This window comes from Rana temporaria, chromosome 12, assembly GCF_905171775.1.
Source record: "Rana temporaria chromosome 12, aRanTem1.1, whole genome shotgun sequence".
Classification (NCBI taxonomy): domain Eukaryota; kingdom Metazoa; phylum Chordata; class Amphibia; order Anura; family Ranidae; genus Rana; species Rana temporaria.
Window position 1 is genome coordinate 62409244 of NC_053500.1, and position 18975 is coordinate 62428218.

Below are 18975 nucleotides of genomic sequence, written 5' to 3' on the forward strand. Positions count from 1 at the left end.
AGGAGGTTCTATGGCCAGGTTTTTTAGAATGGAGAACCACGGACTCCTGGGCCAATAAGGGGCAATCAAAATGAGGATCGTGTTCTCCCCCTGAAACTTCCTCAACACTGCTGGAATCAGCACCGGAGGGGGGGAAGGCATAGCACCTTGAAAATTCCCATGTCTGAGCCAGTGCATCTATTTCCAGCGCCCCGTCCCATCTGTTCAGGGAAAAGAAGAGATCTACTTTGGTATTTTGTCTTGAGGCAAAGAGGTCTAAGCATGGCACCCCCCATTTCTGGACTACCATGTCGAATACTTCCTGGTTCAAGACCGCGTCGCCTTCCCTCAGAGCTGTTCTGCTGAGGAAATCCGCTGTCTGGTTCTGTTCCCCCTTCAAGTGAGTTGCCGACAGAGACAGCACATTGAGCTCGGCCCATCTTAGGATGACTTCCGCCAGAAGCCACAGGGAGCAACTTTTTGTACCCCCCTGCTTGATGTAAGCTACCGCAGGGGAGTTGTCCGACCGGACTCGCACATGTTGCCCCTGAAGTTCCCCCTGGAAGGATCTGAGTGCTAGATCAACTGCCTTCAGCTCCCTCCAGTTGGAGGACCTTTCTGTGTCCTCCCTCCTCCAGGTACCCTGTACCCATCTGGGTCCCAAGTGCGCTCCCCAACCTGTGCCGCTGGCATCGGTCGTCACCATCTTGGCTACTGGCAGATTCCACTCGAGATTTGCTCCCTTCCTCCACCACCAGAGTGACCGTTTGACTTGATTTGGGATGGAGACCAAGGCATCCATGGTTCGTTGAGTCCAACACATAGCCCAGGAAGGTGACCCTCTGGGATGGGACTAATCTGGACTTCTCCAGGTTTAAGAGCCATCCTAAATTTTCCAGGATGTCTCTTGCTACCTGAAGGTCCCGGACCAACTGTTCCGCAGAAGGTGCAAACAGGAGAAGATCGTCTAGATATGTGACTATTGAGAGTCCCCTGAGTCGCATGAATGCCCAGACTTCTACCATCACCTTGGTGAAGATGCGGGGGGAAGATGATAGGCCGAAAGGGAGCGCTCTGAACTGCAAATTAAGTACCTTTTTCCCAGTCCTTACTGCTAGCCTTAGGAACTTTTGATGGTCCTCTGCTATGGGAATGTGTAGGTATGCATCTTTTAAATCGATCGATGCCATGAAGCAGTTTGGCGGAAGGAGCGCTCTGACCGAATAGATCGAGTCCATTCTGAACCTCCTGTAAGTGACCGAGACATTCAGAGACTTCAGATTCAGGATGAGCCTGAATTTTCCCGACGGCTTGTGGACAACAAAAATGTGGGAGTAAAAGCCTCTGCCTGTGTCTGGAGTTGGAACCTGGACTATCACTTCCTGTTCTTCCAACTCTCGTAGGGAGGAAAGGAGAGCGGATGCTTTTTCCGCACACACTGGTAGGTTGGTGACTAAGGGCCAGATCCACAGCCAGCGGGCGCAACTTAAATATTCCGATTTAAGTTACACCGCCGCAAAATTTCTACCTAAGTGCCCGATCCACAAAGCACTTACCTTGAAATTTGCAGCGGTGTAACTTAAATCTCTCAGGCGCAAGGCGGGCCCAATCTAATGGGGCGAGTCCCATTTAAATTAGGCGCGCTCCCGAGCCGGACGTACTGTGCATGCTCCCGACGTGCTTTGCGTGAGGTTACGTTGCGCCGGGGTTTTGTGAATCGCGACGGGCAAAAAAGAGATGCGGCGGGAAATTTTTTTTTTTTTACAAAAAATTTGAACTCGACGCAGGAAAGACAGGTATACTTTTACATGGTGTACTAACTTTACACTTTGTAAAAGTAGCCCTATCTTTGCGATGGCAAACTAACACTTACGGAGACTTAACAAAGGGAAAAACCTTTGTGGATCTCCGTAAGTGCTAATTTGCATACCCGACGCGGAATTTCGACGAGAAATGCCCCCAGCGGCGGCCGCGGTACTGCATCCTAAGATCCGACAGTGTAAAACTATTACACCTGCTGGATCTTAGGAATATCTATGCGTAACTGATTCTATGAATCAGCCGCATAGATAGAAACAGGGATACGACGGTGTATCAGCAGATACGCCTGCGTATCCCTTTTGTGGATCTGGCCCTAAGAGCCTGAGTGGTGGGGGATTTGAAAACTCCAACCTGTAACCCCGTCTGATGATCCCCAAAACAAACTGATTGGAGGTGATCATCTCCCACTGTGGAAGGAAGGCCCCCAACCTTCCTCCCACCGTTACCCTGTCAATGTTTTTTTTTGGGCTGTTCAGGAGGGCGAAAAATCGCCGCCCCTCGCCCTTTCCCCTTCTGTCCCTAAACCTTCTTCTGGTGACCTGCCTTAGGGGCTTGAGATTTTCTATGAAATTTAAACTTCTTTTTTGCCTGTTACCCAAATTTATTTTTAATGGGAAAGGCTTTCTTTTTGTCGGCCGTCCGATCCAGGACGGCTTCCAGGCCAGGCCCAAATAATAAGTTTCCTGTGAGAGGTATACCACAGAGCTTTATCTTGGACGCACTGTCCCCCTGCCACGTTTTAAGCCACAAGGCTCTCCTTGCTGAGTTGGTCAGAGCTGAAGACCTTGCGGACATACGCACTGATTCTCCCGAGGCGTCTGCCAGGTAGGCCACCCCCTTAAGTAGCATGGGAAAAGAAGCGAGTATAGTCTCCTTCGCTGTTCCTGCTTCAACATGTGCCTTTATTTGAGTAAGCCAAAACTCCATATTGTGAGCCACCACTGTGGCCGCCATGACGGGCCTAAGGTTCCCCTGTGACGAGTCCCAGGACTTTTTCAAAAGGGAATCCATCCTTTTATCAATGGGGTCAGAGAGCACCCCCATATCCTCGAACGCCAGATCTGTATGTCTGGATACCTGAGAAAAGGCTGCATCTAGTTTGGGAGTTTTATTCCAGACTAAATTATCCTCCCCGCAAAGGGAAATCTTCTTTTCAGCGCATTCGAGAAAAAAGGTCTCCTTTCCGAATCCTGCCATTCTTTTCTAATGGCATTGACCAAAACGTCATGGACTGGAAAAACTTTATTTTTCTGCTCCTCCAAGCCCCTGTACATCTGATCATGTAGTGACAACACATTCTTTTCCTCCTGGATTCATAGAGTGGTGTGGATGGCACCTAAGAGCTCTTCCACCTTCTCTAGGGAAAGTTTGTACCTTGAGGATTTCGTGGACTCCCCGTCCACCCCCTCTGTATCCGATTCTCCCTGAGAATATGAAACGGCGCTGCCAGCTTCTTCTACAATTTCCTCTGCCAGACCCTCCGGCTACCACTACTAGGGAGAATATCCGTTAAGTCAGGTGAAACCCCCTGCTGCGCTGGTGGAGGGTTGCTCTGGGGCTGGGGCAATTGAAAAGTGGAAAAAAGAGCCTGAAAAGACTGGAAAGTGCTTGAAAGCTCTTTAACTGACACCGCCAGATCCACCCCCTGTTCTACTGTCTGGTCTCTAATAAGTCCATCAATACAACGTCTACAGAGTGTTTTTGACCAAGATTCCCCCAATGTTGTTCTGCACACAGGGCACTTCCTCTTAGAGACATCGGCCGATTTACTTGTGGCTTTCTGAAAAAGAAGCGAGAGAGACAAGCAGCACATTAACTGGGGCCCACCATCGCTATTTACAGGGATCACCAGGAGTGCCATCCCCAGGACCAACCACCACCAGGGTCCCATATACTCCTCTCCCCACCGACCACCAGGAAGTGAACAACACCCGTGGAGCTATCGGGGAACACCACCTCAAGGTTCCGCTTACCTGCGACTGGCTGGTGCTTTCATCCGAAGGAGCTGTCTTTAAGGCCTCTGCCTCCGACATCGCTGCTCAGAGGAATGGTGATCTGTGGTCTCCTGGACGCTGTCACGCCAGACTGAGAGAGACTGCACCAGCCAAAGTGCCTGGTCCGCTTTCTTGGGCTGCGTCTGGAACCGGAAGACACTGCCTCGTGTAACTGTGCCCGCCCCCACCCGGAACTGACGTCAACAGTCATCCGGCCTAGCAAGCTCCACGCTGACTGCAAATTCAGGAGGGACCTGGGACAGCTCCACAGCGCCACCCTAGGCAGAAGAAAGAACGGACCTCCCAGCTTACACTGGTTCCACAGCGGTGTCTCCCCACCGGAGGAAACACCATAACTGGAGGGCCAGTGGGAGGATGAGGATTAAATACTTCTATGGAAGGCGGTGTTTCCTGAGAGGGGAGGAGCCGGGATCTCTCTAAGGTGGCTGTCCTGAAAGATGATCCAGGGAAAATTGTAAGTTCTGTATATAATTGTATTCTATTTTGTATGTATTGCATACTGCACTCACTTTGCACATGGCACTTTTAATGTTTTCAGTACATGTTTGCATTCCTTCGAGTCCTGATTAGAATTAGTCTGCCTATGTTACGACCCTTGTTACCATAAACGTACAATTGTAATATTAATGTGATACCTACGTAATCATGTGTATAAAAACTAGGGCTGAATGATCCGTGATCCGAATGGGTCACCATATGCGGATTGGCACACCACGTGATCCACGGAGCTCCGCTGCTGCCTTGGCATAGGAAAGTCTGCGGCTTCGGCCTAGCTCCCGGAGCAACGGCCACCTTGGTCCATCCGGAGGTGTCCTAGGTGAGCCTAGAGCGGCGCGCTGACGTCATCACCTGGCCTCAACTGCTCATGTTCGGCCGGCTTCTCTGGTAAGACTAAGCAAGCACTAATCTTCCTATACAGTGGGGGAGATGTGGACCATATTACAGTGGGGGAGATGTCTGTGGATATTACAGTGGGAGATGTCTGTGGATATTACAGTGGGGGAAATGTCTGGGGATATTACAGTGGGGAGATGTCTGTGGCTATTACAGTGTGGGAGATGTCTGTGGCTATTACAGTGGGGACTATATATGGTCATTGTTAAATCCGAAAAATGTATGTGCGTTATAATTAATCGATTAGTCGATCAATCGATTAAAAAAAATTTATTAATCGAACACGAAAATTGTAATCAGTAACATCCCTAATAAAAACCTTCAATTGCGTCATAATAAAGCAGAACAGTTATTTGGAAAGATGCCGAGTGTATCTTTTGTGTCTGTTCTCTACTGCAGTAGTTATTAATTTAGAATCAATATGAGGAAAGGAGTTGCCCATCTATAAAAATGTACAGCTCATATTTAAAAGGTTAATTCACCTTTAACAAAACACTGGCTATGCAGGTAAGAGGTGTCCTTCCTATGAGTATAGGACATTTACATGCCTCCAGAAGCATGGTGAAAAAACTCCCAGAGATGGCATCCCCTCTCCTGCCTTGTTATTAGGATTATGCTAAGACTCTCACAGCCATTATTGCTTGACTTACAGTACTTGGGTAAATTAACCCTTTAACCATGTTTTATTAGGTCATGCCCAATGTTCATTACAATTTAGCCCCACCTATTTCCCCCCACCCCCAGAATGCTCTGCGTGCTGTATGTTTCTCTTTTGCAGGTTGTCCCTTTTTCTCAACTACTAATGTTGGGAAGTATGCTGCAAGTCATCTATACAAGTATAGCATGCATAGCAATAGTTCATTTCATATTCATCTTCAGTGAGGTCATTTAATGAAATCCCTACTTTTACTACACATTAGCTTTATAAGCCCACTACATGAAGGCAATAGGTACTGCAGTGCAATGTATATGTATGGATTTACATACTGCTGATGTATACTATTAAATATCCTCTGACCTTTCCCAAAGGACACAGATCAATAGTGTTCAGCAAGTAAGAGTTTAATAGAAAACGCTAGCCAGAGCACTTGATGTAATGACGTTAGTCCTTGCTAGCTTACAAGAGAACAATACATTCCTCATAGGAATCAATGTGTATGACATTTTTTCTAGTCAGTCCAGTGATTACTTTATGTCTCATCTTATGACATGGCGCAGACAAATTTCAAAGTGTTTTAACTTCATTTTTTGTGACCATAACGCGGATTAAAGTGAACCTGCAGCCACAAATTAGAAATCTATATGAAGAAAGAGGCTGTTGTCTTCTATGGCCACGTCATCACGGATCAGATATGATGAATATGGTAGCTGAAGTTCATTTCACGCTGCCCCTATTTGTGATGAGCAAATCGATCACCGTGAGTCACAACTAGAGGCAAATCCAGCTGCTTCACTTCACGGCAAGGTTTGCAGATACAAAGTAGCCAATATTTGAAAATAATGAGGAAAGATACTTTAAAGGGTTTGTTCTCCTTTAGGCCTAGTTACATAGTTAGTCAGGTTGAAAAAAGACACAAGTCCACCTAGTTCAACCATAAAAAATAAAATAAAAAATTATATCAAAACAATCCCATATACCTAATCCTATACCCACAGTTGATCCAGAGGAAAGCGAAAAACCCCAGCAGAGCATGATCCAATTTGCTACAGTAGGGGGAAAATTTCCTTCCTTATTCCCCGAGAGGCAATCAGATTTTCCCCGGATCAACTTTACCTTTAATGTCAGTACTCAATTATATTATGTACATTTAGGAAAGTATCCAGGCTTTTCTTAAAGCAATCTACTGAGCTGGCCAGAACCACCTCTGGAGGGAGTCTATTCCACATCTCTTACTGAAGAAACCATATTTGGAGGTGAAATCTCTTTTCCGCTAGACGTAAAGAGTGCCCCCATGTCCTCTGGATTGACCGTAAAGTGAATATCTCAACACCAAGTTCACTATATGGACCCTTTATATATTTGTACATGTTGATCATATCCCCCCTTATTCTCCTCTTCTCAAGAGTAAATAAATTCAGTTCCTCTAATCTTTCCTCATAGCCGGGCTACTCCATGCCTCTTATCAGTTTGGTTGTTCTTCTCTGCACTGTCTCCAGTTCCCAATATCCTTTTTGAGAACTGGTGCCCAAAACTGAACAGCTTATACCAGATGAGGTCTTACTAATGATTTGTACAGGGGCAAAATTATATCTCTCTATCTCTGGAGTCCATACCTCTCTTAATACAAGAAATAACTTTGCTCGCTTTGGAAATCGCAGCTTGGCATTGTTATAGAAATCTGGCTGTTTGCAGAGCACACAGAAAGATATGGTGTCTCTAAGGCCCTGTACACACGACCGGATCGATCCGCTGCGACCGCTGCCGGATTTCTGTCTGATGGTTGTACACACCATCAGACAGAAATCCGCGCGTAAACAATACGCGGGGCGTGGCCGCGCCGTCGCCGCGGCGACGTGGGCGGCCCTGGAAGTTCAAAGCTTCCACGCATGCGTCGAATCAGTACGACGCATGCAAGGGATGGCGGTCGGTCGGATGTGTCCGGTGAGTCTGTACAGACGACCGAATACGTCCGACGGACAGGTTTCCAGCGGACAGATTTCTTAGCATGCTATGAAATTTTTATCCGCTTCGAAACTGTCCGATCCGCGGGACAATTGTCCGCTCGGGCCTACACACGACCGGATCTGTCCGCTGGAACTGGTCCGGTGGACCAGTTTCAGCGGATCGATCCGGTCGTGTGTACGGGGCCTTATAGTAACACATTTCGTCTTAGTGAAATAATCCATCTTTAAGCTAAAAGTTTCACTCACCATTCATCTCCTTCCATTCATACAATAAGACACCATCACCTATCAGCTTGTTTTCATCTTGACATCCTCACCAGACTGCCGCAGACGCCCATCCAGTGTCCTTTTATTACCACAAAAGCCTGCACAGCCCACATCTGATTGGAGGAGATCACAGCATGTGACCATAGGAAGTGATATCACAGCATGTGACCTCCTCCATGGGAAGTCAGGACACAGCATGAGGGCTCCACACAGCAGATGCCCATAAATGGATTTGGCAGCACATGATAAACCCTTTCCGACAGGGATACAGTAATAATTCAATAACAATACAGTCATAATACAACAACAATACAGTAATAATACAATAACCATACAGTAATAATTCAATAACAATATGATACAGTTATAATAAAATAACCAATGGACACAGTTCCTGATGAGGGGAGCTTATCTGCAGGTGTATGCTCACATCACAAAACAGTGTTGATCAGGTACCGAGAGATGACAGAAGCACACACCAGCTAAACTGACAATGCACCTGCAGAGTGGACGCACCTTGAAGGCGAATATCTGTGCATGACACAGGGGCCCTTTCGCCGGCCGACACCCCCACTCTACAAACACCCTTCTCCGAATCAGGAAGTGTATCTCAACTGTGAGGGGTTAGCTCGGTAGCGGGGTGTGTGACCCCTTGGATGGGTTCACCACACACTGAATTTACACAGACTGGCAGTCAAAGACGGTTGAAAACAAAGTTTCTGGTTTATTTTTTCATCTTGCTGGAAAACAATTGCAAGCATCCAAACAGCATAAACAAAACCAAACATAAAATAAATCCTAGCCACGTTGGGCATCTACCTTCCACACAGGAACCTATCTATGAAGTCTAACACAGCCTACCGCTGGATAGACAGTGCTGCTCATACAGCACAAACAATAGTCTTTGGACTTTTTATCACACAGAAAAGTCAATGGTCTCCTCACCTCATCAGGCACTGCTCTCCTACTCACACAGCCTTAGGAGTGATGCAGCAACAAAGTGGTAACCCTCTGGCTACTTATAAAGGCCTTGATTACTTCATTCTGAACAGCTGAAGTTTTCTAACGGCCTCTAGCCTTCCTCTGGCTACGTTGGTAGCCGACGCCCGATAATAATCTGTGTATCGTCTAAACAAGGCAGAAATGTATGTCCCATCAGTGACAACACCCACAGATTTACCTGACTTCCTGTCACATACCCCCCCCCTCTTGTTTCAACCCTAGGGTTGGGACACAGGTTGCCAGGCATGCACTCGGGACAACCCATCTGCATTCCCCATTTCAGCACCGAGGCGATGCGTTACCAGTTCAAGCTTTTTAATTTTCTTCTGAAGCTCATCTATCCCGCTTTGTTTATTGTCCAGATCGGACTTGCTCTGTACGCTGCTTATCATACGTTTCACCCTTTTTTTCAGTTCCTCATTTTCCTTGTTTACTTCATCTTTTACCTTCTGTTGCTTTTTAAGGGTTCTCTGCTTTGTTCACAACGACTGGTTTAGGTTTTCCAGTGAGGTTATTCTCTCTAGCCTTGCTAGTTTTTAGGGTCTCTTTAAGCATTAGTTGTAGCTCATTTAAATCTTCAATCCGTGCCTTTAAATCTTTGGTCTGTGCCCTCCACTTCAATGGGGCATGATCCGTCACCAGTTCAAACTGTCTACCCATGAGGTAGTACCGGAGAGAATCCAAAGCCCATTTCACCCAGGGGATTTGTATTGGTGTCATTATCTCTTGTTTTATTGAATTGATCACAAACCGCAAATTATCATATTCAGTATTCAGGCCGCACAGCTTCACTTTATTGGCTTCATACTGGGCTTTCTTTTTTTTTTTGACGGCCACCTCTGGAAGCCAGCTTGTTTTTCTCCTTACGAGATCGCGGCCTGGCAGTGACAGGAATCTCCGATACGGGTGTTAGGTCACTGATTACTTTATTCAGTTTACGCAGTTCACCACCAATCTGCAGAAGTTTTCTTGGATTTGGAGTTAGGTCTTCCACACCTGTCCTGCGAGATTTCTTCACAGTGTACTTGCCGTGATGCAGACCATTCTTCTGGTACATATTTATGGGAAGCGTGTGTCTGTCCCATTCAGACGGTCTCAGCATCCCTTCATGTTGAGAAGGCGTTAATTGCTCGCTATATTCCTAGAATACCTTCGCTTTCGTCTTTTCTCAGTGCTTTAAGTGGGCCAAAAGAGGTGCCGGTACTCTATTAGGCGCCGGTACTCTATTAGGCGCCGGTGCTCCCCCCCAATACTGATCATGAAAATACCCTTAGAAAGTACCCTGAAAAAGAGCTACTGTAGAAAGAGCTACTGAACATAAATAAAATGTGCAAAAGGGTATTGAACAAAATGTTGTACAAAATGTACATAAAATAAATTATAAAAATTATAATAACATACTAACCATAGAACAGTAAACAGTAAACAGTAAAACATAAACCTGAGTCTTGAAGATGAAGGTTAATTTCCTTACCCTTGAAAAATATACAAAAGCAGATTCAATACAATCACAGTACATCAAATGAAAAATGAAAAATATTGTACAAATCATTTTACCTAGAAAAGGCTCCAGCACGTTTTGGGCTCCACTTTCCTTGCACTTTTGGCTTCGCAGTTTTTGAAGGCTGCACTTCTCCTCCCTTTTGCCAGCCATGTCTGCACATATGTTTGTGCATTAAACTGATCCAAGGGTGGTCCGTTGCATTTCAGGAAGATCAGATTTGAAAGCCTTTTGATGTCGAGAGAGTTTCTTTTATCTGTCAAAGTATCATTCATTGAGCTGAAAGCTCGCTCGCATTCACTTGTTGATACTGCAATGGTGTGGACAGCTTTAAGAAGAGGCTTCAGGTCTTCTGGTGTCTTGGAAGCTTTAAGGTCTTTATACTCCCTAAATCCTTGGACACTTTTCCTCTCCCCAACTCTGAATCTCTGACATAAACGTCTGACTGCTGCATCACCATATTGAATCTCAAGAGATGCAGGCCAGGAGTCAGACTGGAGGACCTTGATGTCTGAGAGGAGGTGACTGTCTGTCTTTTCAGATGAGGTTCTACTGACATGTGAGGCCCCATACACATCATAGAATCTATCCGCAGATAAATCCCATCAAATGGGTTTCTGCGGATAGATCCTATGGTGTGTACACTCCGTCGGATATTTATCCGCAGATAAATCTCCCCTGGGATGGATTTCCAGCAGATGGATATTTGCTGACATGCTCAACAAATCCATCTGCTGGAATCCATTCCAACGGATGGATCCGCTCGTCTGTACAGACTTACCGGATCCATCCGCCCAAAGGGATTCCCCGCACGCGTCGTAATGATTTGACGCATGCGTGGAATTCCTTATATGACAGCGTCGCGCCCGTCGCCGCGTCATAATAGCGGCGACGGCGCGACACGTCATCGGCAGAGGATTTCAGCGCGGATTTCAATGCGATGGTGTGTACACGCCATCGCATAGAAATCTTCTGAAATCCTCGAGAGGATTTATCCGCGGATACGGTCCGCTGGACCGTATCTGCGGATAAATCCTCTCGTGTGTATGGGGCCTAAGGAAGTTGTTGGAGTCATCCTGCACTTAACATTTTCAGCCAGGGTACGGAAAAATTGCCCAGGGTTGATTTTTATAACCCTCTCATTTTCATGCAGGCATACATTTCTGAAGATTTTCTTATTTTCAGTCTCAATGGCAATTTGTGTGTAGGGACCAGGTGTGGATACCATTGACTCAAACACCCGGATCTGTCGGTCCAGCTGCCTGTCGGCTTGATCCAAAGTCATGTCACGTCTCTGGAGCATTCTTGAGAGGTCACTGAGTTCTGTGAGAGCGTCATACATGATGCCAAGATTGACCACAAAAGAAACAGTAGTGAGAACATCATTGAGTCCTTTGTATTTTGCTCTCTCTCTTGAGTCCCTGCTGGTATCAGCAGCAGCATGTGTAAAGTGTACCTGCAAAGCTGGGTAGTTCTCCCATACTGCTTTCACCGTTCTCTCACTTGAAGCAACCCAACGCACTGATAAAACACGGCCTATCACAAGGAGACGCTGTCCAACACTGTGAGCACTCTCTGTTAACTCCCTTTGGTTTTTTGGGGATGCATGGTAGAGGGAGTAAAGCTGATCTAAAAATATTTTAAAGTGGTTGATTCCTCCAACCTCCTTCAAAACATCACAAACTGCCAGTTCCAGTCTGTGATTGGAACAATGCCAGACAAACAGGTAAGGGAATTTGGAACAAAGCTGCGCAGCAACTCCTGCTTTCCTCCCAAGCATCACTGAGGCTCCATCACAAGCAAATGCCAACAAATGTTCCTGTAGGTAGTGAGGGTCAAAGCCATTATTATGAAGACATTCTAACAGTGCTTCAGTGATGTCATTTGCTGTGGTCCCCTGCAGCTCAATGAGTTCAAAAAATACTGTGTCTGGCTGTTCATTGGAAATAGCTGACCGCAGGCACACGACAAGGACAGACTTTCCACTTATTGTAGTGGATTCATCAATGAGCACACACAGTTTTCTTTCATTCATCACTATGTCATTGACTACCTTCTTTTTCATTTCAGCTGCAATGTGATCCAGTATATTTGCACACGAGTTATTAGAGTGTAAAACTCTGCCCATCTTGACACCATTTAAGACTTGCAACTGGACATCTATTGGCATGTCTGTAAAGGGACGCCCATGCTTGCCAATCTTATAAGCTGTTCTAAACACATTGCAAGTTGAGGCGTATTCAGCCTTTATCATATCTTCAATGTGTTTTTGCATTGTATTTTGTGTTGCCTTCTCTTTTATTTCAACTGCTTTCTTGTGATAAATTGAGTCTCTGTGCTCTTTAATTTTCTTTCGTAGTGAGCTTTGTTGTGCAGCCTTGTCCCTTCCATAAGACGAGATTAAGCACCCACTCCACTCCTGCGACACTCTCTGCCCTTGCTGCATGTCTACACAAGCACAAACTTGACTACACACACTACAGCCCAACTTTCGATTTTTGCTTAGCAGCCACTTGTAATTTGTGGAGAAATACTGTACTTGTGCTTGGGACCAACATTCTGGCCACTCATGCTCGGCAATGCGGCTGTTGTCATCGGTAGAAGTGATGTCACTCTCGTCCTCTACGTCACTTGTGAGAACCTGATCGACCGCGGCACAAGTGCTGCTTTCATTAGCTTGTGTCTGACTCTGACCTGCAGCGATATTCTGGTTTGGTGTGGGGTCAGCCAGCGAGTCCTCTGATTCTGACCTTGTTCTTTTGCTACTTATAAGCCAGGAGAGCATCTTAAAGCGTACCTGTCAGAAAAAAACTAAACTGTTACATGTTGCTCAGTATCTCATCCTGATCATGTACATATACTTTCTATGGGTCTATGACCGACATTTGTCTCAGACTTAGCTTTATTTCTTGGTAATGATAATACCATTTATGTAAAGAGGTAGAGCTTATATTACAGTACAGTATTAAAATGTATGTATATATATATATATATATATATATATATATATATATATATATATATACAGTACAGTATTAAAAAGTAAAAAAAATGTGTGTGTATGTATATATACACACACATACCCCAATATGGTACAGCAGTAATTATATATATATATATATATATATATATATATATATATATATTTTACAAACCCTCTCTTGGGCCCCGTACACACGATAGAATCCATCCGCAGATAAATCCCAGCAAATGGGTTTCTGCGGATAGATTCTATGGTGTGTACACGCCAGCGGATCTCTTTCCGCGGAGAAATCTCCTCTGGGATGGATTCCAGCAGATCGAATATTTGTTGTGCTGCACAACAAATCCATCTGCTGGAATCCATTCCAACGGATGGATCCGCTCGTCTGTACAGACTTACCGGATCCATCCGTCCAAAGGGATTCCCCGCACGCGTTGTAATGATTTGACGCATGCGTGGAATTCCTTATATGACAGCGTCGCGCCCGTCGCCGCGTCATAATCGCGGCGACGGCGCGACACGTCATCGCCAGAGGATTTCCGCGCGGATTTCAATGGGATGGTGTGTACACTCCATCCCATCGAAATCAGCGGATATCTTTGAGAGGATTTATCCGTGGAAACGGTCCGCTGGACCGTATTCGCGGATAAATTCTCCCGTGTGTATGGGGCCTTAGACGAAACCTAACATTTGATTTTGCTGCTAAAATTACATAAACCAGCTGATGATGTCAGAAACTAAAAAAAGAGAAGATAAAATGGGCACAAAGCATGACAAGGGACAGACACCACAGAAAATAGATAGAATAATGGATGTTATTCATCAGTCTGAGCAGTCCATGTGCAAGCTTGCAACAATAATCATACAATAAACATCTTCCTACTTTTCAAGACGGTTTAAAATAAACATAAAAGGAAAATAACAGGGCAAGTCTGCATGGCTGTCTGAAACGAGCCATGATAAATTGCAGAGTTCCTAATCTCTATAGGAGGAGACGCTGTGAGATGTCATTCCCCATCACCTCTTCATCCTTCTGGTGTAATACACAGGTACCATGCCATGTATATTACAATACTGTGAGATGTCATTCCCCATCACCTCTCCATCCTTCTGGTGTAAAACACAGGTACCATGCCTCAATCCTGTGAGATGTCAACGGTTAGGATTGTAATATACATGGCATGGACTCACCTGTGTATTACACCAGAAGGATGGAGAGGTGATGGGGAATGACATCTCACAGGATTGTAATATATGGTATGGTAACATGGCGAATGTTATAGCGGCCTGACACCGCCATCATCATCAGTATGGCGGGACGTGTATGAGAACAATCAGTCCCATCCATAAGAGTGCAGAGATGGCGGAGTACAGCTACAAATCTATTACTGTCTGTGCCACAATCTCCATTCTCTAATCTAATGATCCGGGGTGAGGATTTCATACAAAGTGACAATTTATCATCAGTATAGACTCTATACTAATGATAAATTGTCACTTTGTATGAAATCCTCACCCCGGATCATTAGATTAGTGAATGGAGATTGTGGCACAGACAGTAATAGATTTGTAGCTGTACTCCGCCATATCTGCACTCTTATGGATGGGACTGATTGTTTTCATATACGTCCCGCCATACTGATGATGATGGCGGTGTCAGGCCGCTATAACATTCACCGGCAGGCAGCATGTGAAGTGCACGGGTTAAAGATGTATAGGACCCGGCATGGCAATCTATTGGTTTAGCACGGGGGTGTGTGAAAGGCAGCCCAGCGAAGAGCCAATCAGAGTGCTCGTGGGCGTAGCCACCTAACCCGGTGTGCAAGTCTCAGCAGCATGCTGGAGCCATGGTGTGGGCGGGGCTGAGAGATTCTGGAGTAACACCCGCCCTCCAACCTCCACTATGCGCTATGAGTGATGCTCTATAGAGCTAGAGGGAGAGACTCATTGTAGAAGACATTACTATGTTCTATGTAGAAGACATTGCTAGACCCATAGTACCTTACTATCCTCCCTCCACTGTGCGCTATGAGTAATGCTCTATAGAGATAGATGAGGGAGAGAATCATTGTAGAAGACATTGTTAGATTTGTAGTAGAAGACATTACTATGTTCATTGTAGAAGACATTGCTAGACCCATAGTAGAAGACCTTACCTTACTATCCTCCCTCCACTGCGCGGTATGAGTAATGCTCTAGAGAGATAGATAAAGGAGAGAATCATTGTAGAAGACATTGTTAGATTTGTAGTAGAAGAAATTACTATGTTCATAGTAGAGAATACATTGCTATATTCATTGTAATTTCTAGACCCATAGTAGAAGACCTTAGTGTGCGTTCATACAGGCTTTTCTGTGTACGGACTCCGCTTTGCTCAGCAGGGATCGATCCGCTGATGCGGAGATGGACCTGTCAGAGCCCTACTGTCCTCTATAGAAATCGGATGAAAACAGAACGCCTGTCCGTTCTCATCCTATCCGATCCGATCCCCCAGACGGATGGAAAATAGGGTTTCCTTCCATCTGGATTTCACGGACAGGATCAGATCGGATATCGGCGGATTTCAGCAGACATGTCACCCCTGACATCCGCCACACCATAGGGGTGAATGGAGCGTCCGATCAGGTCTGCCTGAAAAACTGACAGGCGGTCCTGATCGGAAAGCCAGTGTGAAAGGGGCCTTACTATGTTCATAGTAGAATACATTACTACCGTATGTTCATAGTAGAAGACTTTGCTATGTTCATAATATAAGACATTCTGCTCCCCTGCCTCCACTGTGCGTTATGAGAGATGCTGCATAGAAATAGATGAGGGAGAGGCTCATAGTAGAAGACATTTTCATTGTAAAATACATTGTTACATTCATTGTAGAAGACATTGCTAAATTCATAGTAGAAGACATTGCTATACCCATAGTAGAAAACATTACTATGTTCATTGTAGAAGAAGTTGTTAAATTTATAGTAGAAGACATTACTATGTTCATAGTAGAGAAGACATTGCTATATTCATTGTAAAAGACATTGCTTTTATTCTATCTATTTTCTGTGGTGTCTGTCCCTTGTCATGCTTTGTGCCCATTTTATCTTCTCTTTTTTTAGTTTCTGACATCATCAGCTGGTTTATGTAATTTTAGCAGAAAATGCACCAATATATTGCAAACCATAGCAGCTATGGTTTGCAATATATTGGTGCATTTTCTGCTAAAATTACATAAACCAGCTGATGATGTCAGAAACTAAAAAAAGAGAAGATAAAATGGGCACAAAGCATGACAAGGGACAGACACCACAGAAAATAGATAGGAGAAGTGTATACATATCAGTCTGTGAGCAGCCATAGTAGCAACAAAACATCACTCACCAGGCCCGGACTGGCCATAGGGCACACCGGGCGTTTGCCCGGTGGGCCGCGGTCCCTGGGCTGCATGATGTTGTAGGAAGAGCGGCCGCTTGATGATGACAGCGGGAGGTAAGCAGCGGCCGCGGTCAGGATGGGGTTAACACAGACCTCGGCCGCCGCTCATCTCCAGCTATACGGGCATTCCTAAAGGCGGAAGAGAAGGCTCCTGTCCTCAGACATGCAGGAAGCGCAGGCAGGGGATAGATACCGCACGGGCCGGCCGCGCTGGAGTTAGTTACACTCAGGCCGGTTCTAGCAATAGGCAGGAGGCATTTTGAAACTACATGCCTTATGGCGCCAGGCCGCCAGCGAATACACCCTGGACACCTCTATCCCGAGCCTGCAGTGCATAGCAGAAGAAGAGGGGAGAGAGCCGGGACACAGAGCAGCCGGCCGGAAGTGCTGCAGGGACTATGGAACCGGCCGTGGTGGGTGAGATGGCCGCCCTGCAGCATGTACCTCTGGGATTGCAGTGATATCCGGACCGCTCCCCCTCCTCCTGGTCGCTGAGGGATCTGTTGTGGGAGGACAGGCAGCAGCGCCGCTCTCCTGGAGGTGAAACCATCACCACCGCTGGCTCAGGTATAGTAAAAGCACAGGCAGCATGCTCGGTGCTACAGTCTGCACCCAGTCACATGAAATAAAACATTTACTCTGTTGTCAAGTTTTATTGTGCATTGCACTGTGTACAGAGAGGAACTGGTGTGTGTGTGTGTGTGTGTGTGTGGTAAGGGGGGGGGGGGGTACTGGTACTGAGAGGAACTAATGTGTGTGTGTGATGAGGGTCTGATGTGCAGGGGGGTACTGGTACAGAGAGGAACGAATGTGCGGTGGTGGGGGGGTACTGGTACATAGAGGAACTAATATATATGTGTGTGATGGGGGGGGGTCTGATGTGCAGGGGGCCTCTCTGTACCAGTACCCCCCTGCACATCAGACCCCCCTCATCACACACATTAGTTCCTCTCTGTACCAGTACCCCCCCCCCCCCACCACCACACATTAGTGCCTCTCTGTACCAGTACCCCTCTGCACATCAGACCCCCCCATCACACACATATATATTAGTTCCTCTATGTACCAGTACCCCCCCACCACCGCACATTCGTTCCTCTCTGTACCAGTACCCCCCTGCACATCAGACCCCCCCCCCTCATCACACACACACACATTAATTCCTCTCTGTACCAGTACCCCCCTGCCAGGGGGGTACTGGTACAGAGAGGAATTAATGTGTGTGTGTGTGTGTGATGAGGGGGGAGGGGGTCTGATGTGCAGGGGGGTACTGGTACAGAGAGGAACGAATGTGCGGTGGTGGGGGGGTACTGGTACATAGAGGAACTAATATATATGTGTGTGATGGGGGGGTCTGATGTGCAGGGGGCCCCGTCCTTCCTCGTCTACCCCAACCTCAATTTCATTTGTGTCTTTTTGTCCGATTGGCTCATCATCCGAATCACTGGCAATGTGATGTTGAGCATCTTCATTTTCAGAGTCACTAGCATTACGATTATTGCTACCATTTTCTACATCGCTGGATGTTCGCTCCCTAGGTTCATTATCTTCTGAATCATCAGAGTCATGCTCATTTTGAACCACCGTCATCTGAGTCATCCAGACAGTCAGATTGTCCACCGCAAACAGCATTAGTTGGAACACAATTAATATTTTTACACTGATACTCGTTATTTTTGCACATCTGCAGTTTGCATTGAACTTCATCACTGCCATAATGGCAGTCCGTGCGACTATCACATTTCCATTCCATTAGCACGCATTCACCAGATGGACATTTAAATTCCCCACTTTGACAGCAGACGTGTTTAGTGACTGTACAGTTTTGTTCATCTGAATGGTCACCACAATCACTGTCTCCATCGCAGTGCATACTATAGGGAATACACTGTCCATTAGTACACTGGAACTTGTTACTGCCATATTCCTTACGTTCACAGCCTTGTTCATCAGGCTCATCAATGCAGTCTGATTTACCATCACAGATCCAATTCTGAGGAACGCAGCAAGTCTTTGAAAGACACCGAACAGAGGGATCTGTTGGTCTCCAGCAGTTTTTTTCATCAGATCCATCAGGACACTGTGGCACCCCATCACAGCGGTATTTCTTCTCAAAACATTTTGTACTACTTTCACACTGAAAAAAGTCTTCATTTGTCTTTTCCTGTTTTTTGGCTACAGCACCACAAAAACAAGTATTTTCCTTGGCTGCATCTCGAACTTTAGGTACACAAGTGGCTCCACTATGATCACCTGATCAATTTCATCCATGTTCATTTCAGCACCACTCAAACCCTTTTGCACAGGTATGGGGACTCTTTCAAATAGGTCTTCACAAAGCTCCTCACTGTTTAGCTGAGCAAGAGTGGGGGTTTTACTGATAACTTTTTCATCCGGATAGGGACTTGAAAAGTCATCAAGACGAAGATAATCCAGCTCCTTTGTTCCCCATGTTTCCAAACTAGTTA

General features: G+C 45.9%; 1 protein-coding gene across 1 annotated transcript; it reads right to left on the reverse strand.

Moving 5' to 3' along the window:
- Positions 1-10160: 10160 nt before the first annotated feature.
- On the reverse strand, positions 10161-18223 carry LOC120918347 (E3 SUMO-protein ligase KIAA1586-like). Its single transcript, XM_040329886.1, has 3 exons — positions 17903-18223; positions 11220-12901; positions 10161-10653 (listed from the first exon to the last, which is right to left on the reverse strand). Exons 1-3 carry the CDS (start codon positions 18221-18223, stop codon positions 10161-10163), a joined length of 2496 nt encoding a protein of 831 aa, XP_040185820.1.
- Between the last annotated feature and the right edge of the window lie 752 nt (positions 18224-18975).

Excerpts from the sequence above, each read along its gene's own strand:
- LOC120918347 (XM_040329886.1), bottom strand. The coding sequence starts at position 18,223 with ATGGCAGTGATGAAGTTCAATGCAAACTGCAGATGTGCAAAAATAACG. Across the intron at positions 12,902-17,902 it reads AAGACACAAATGAAATTGAG|GTACGCTTTAAGATGCTCTC; the intron begins GTTGGGGTAGAC and ends TTTTTCTGACAG. Across the intron at positions 10,654-11,219 it reads GTTATAAAAATCAACCCTGG|AACCTCATCTGAAAAGACAG; the intron begins GCAATTTTTCCG and ends ACATGTCAGTAG.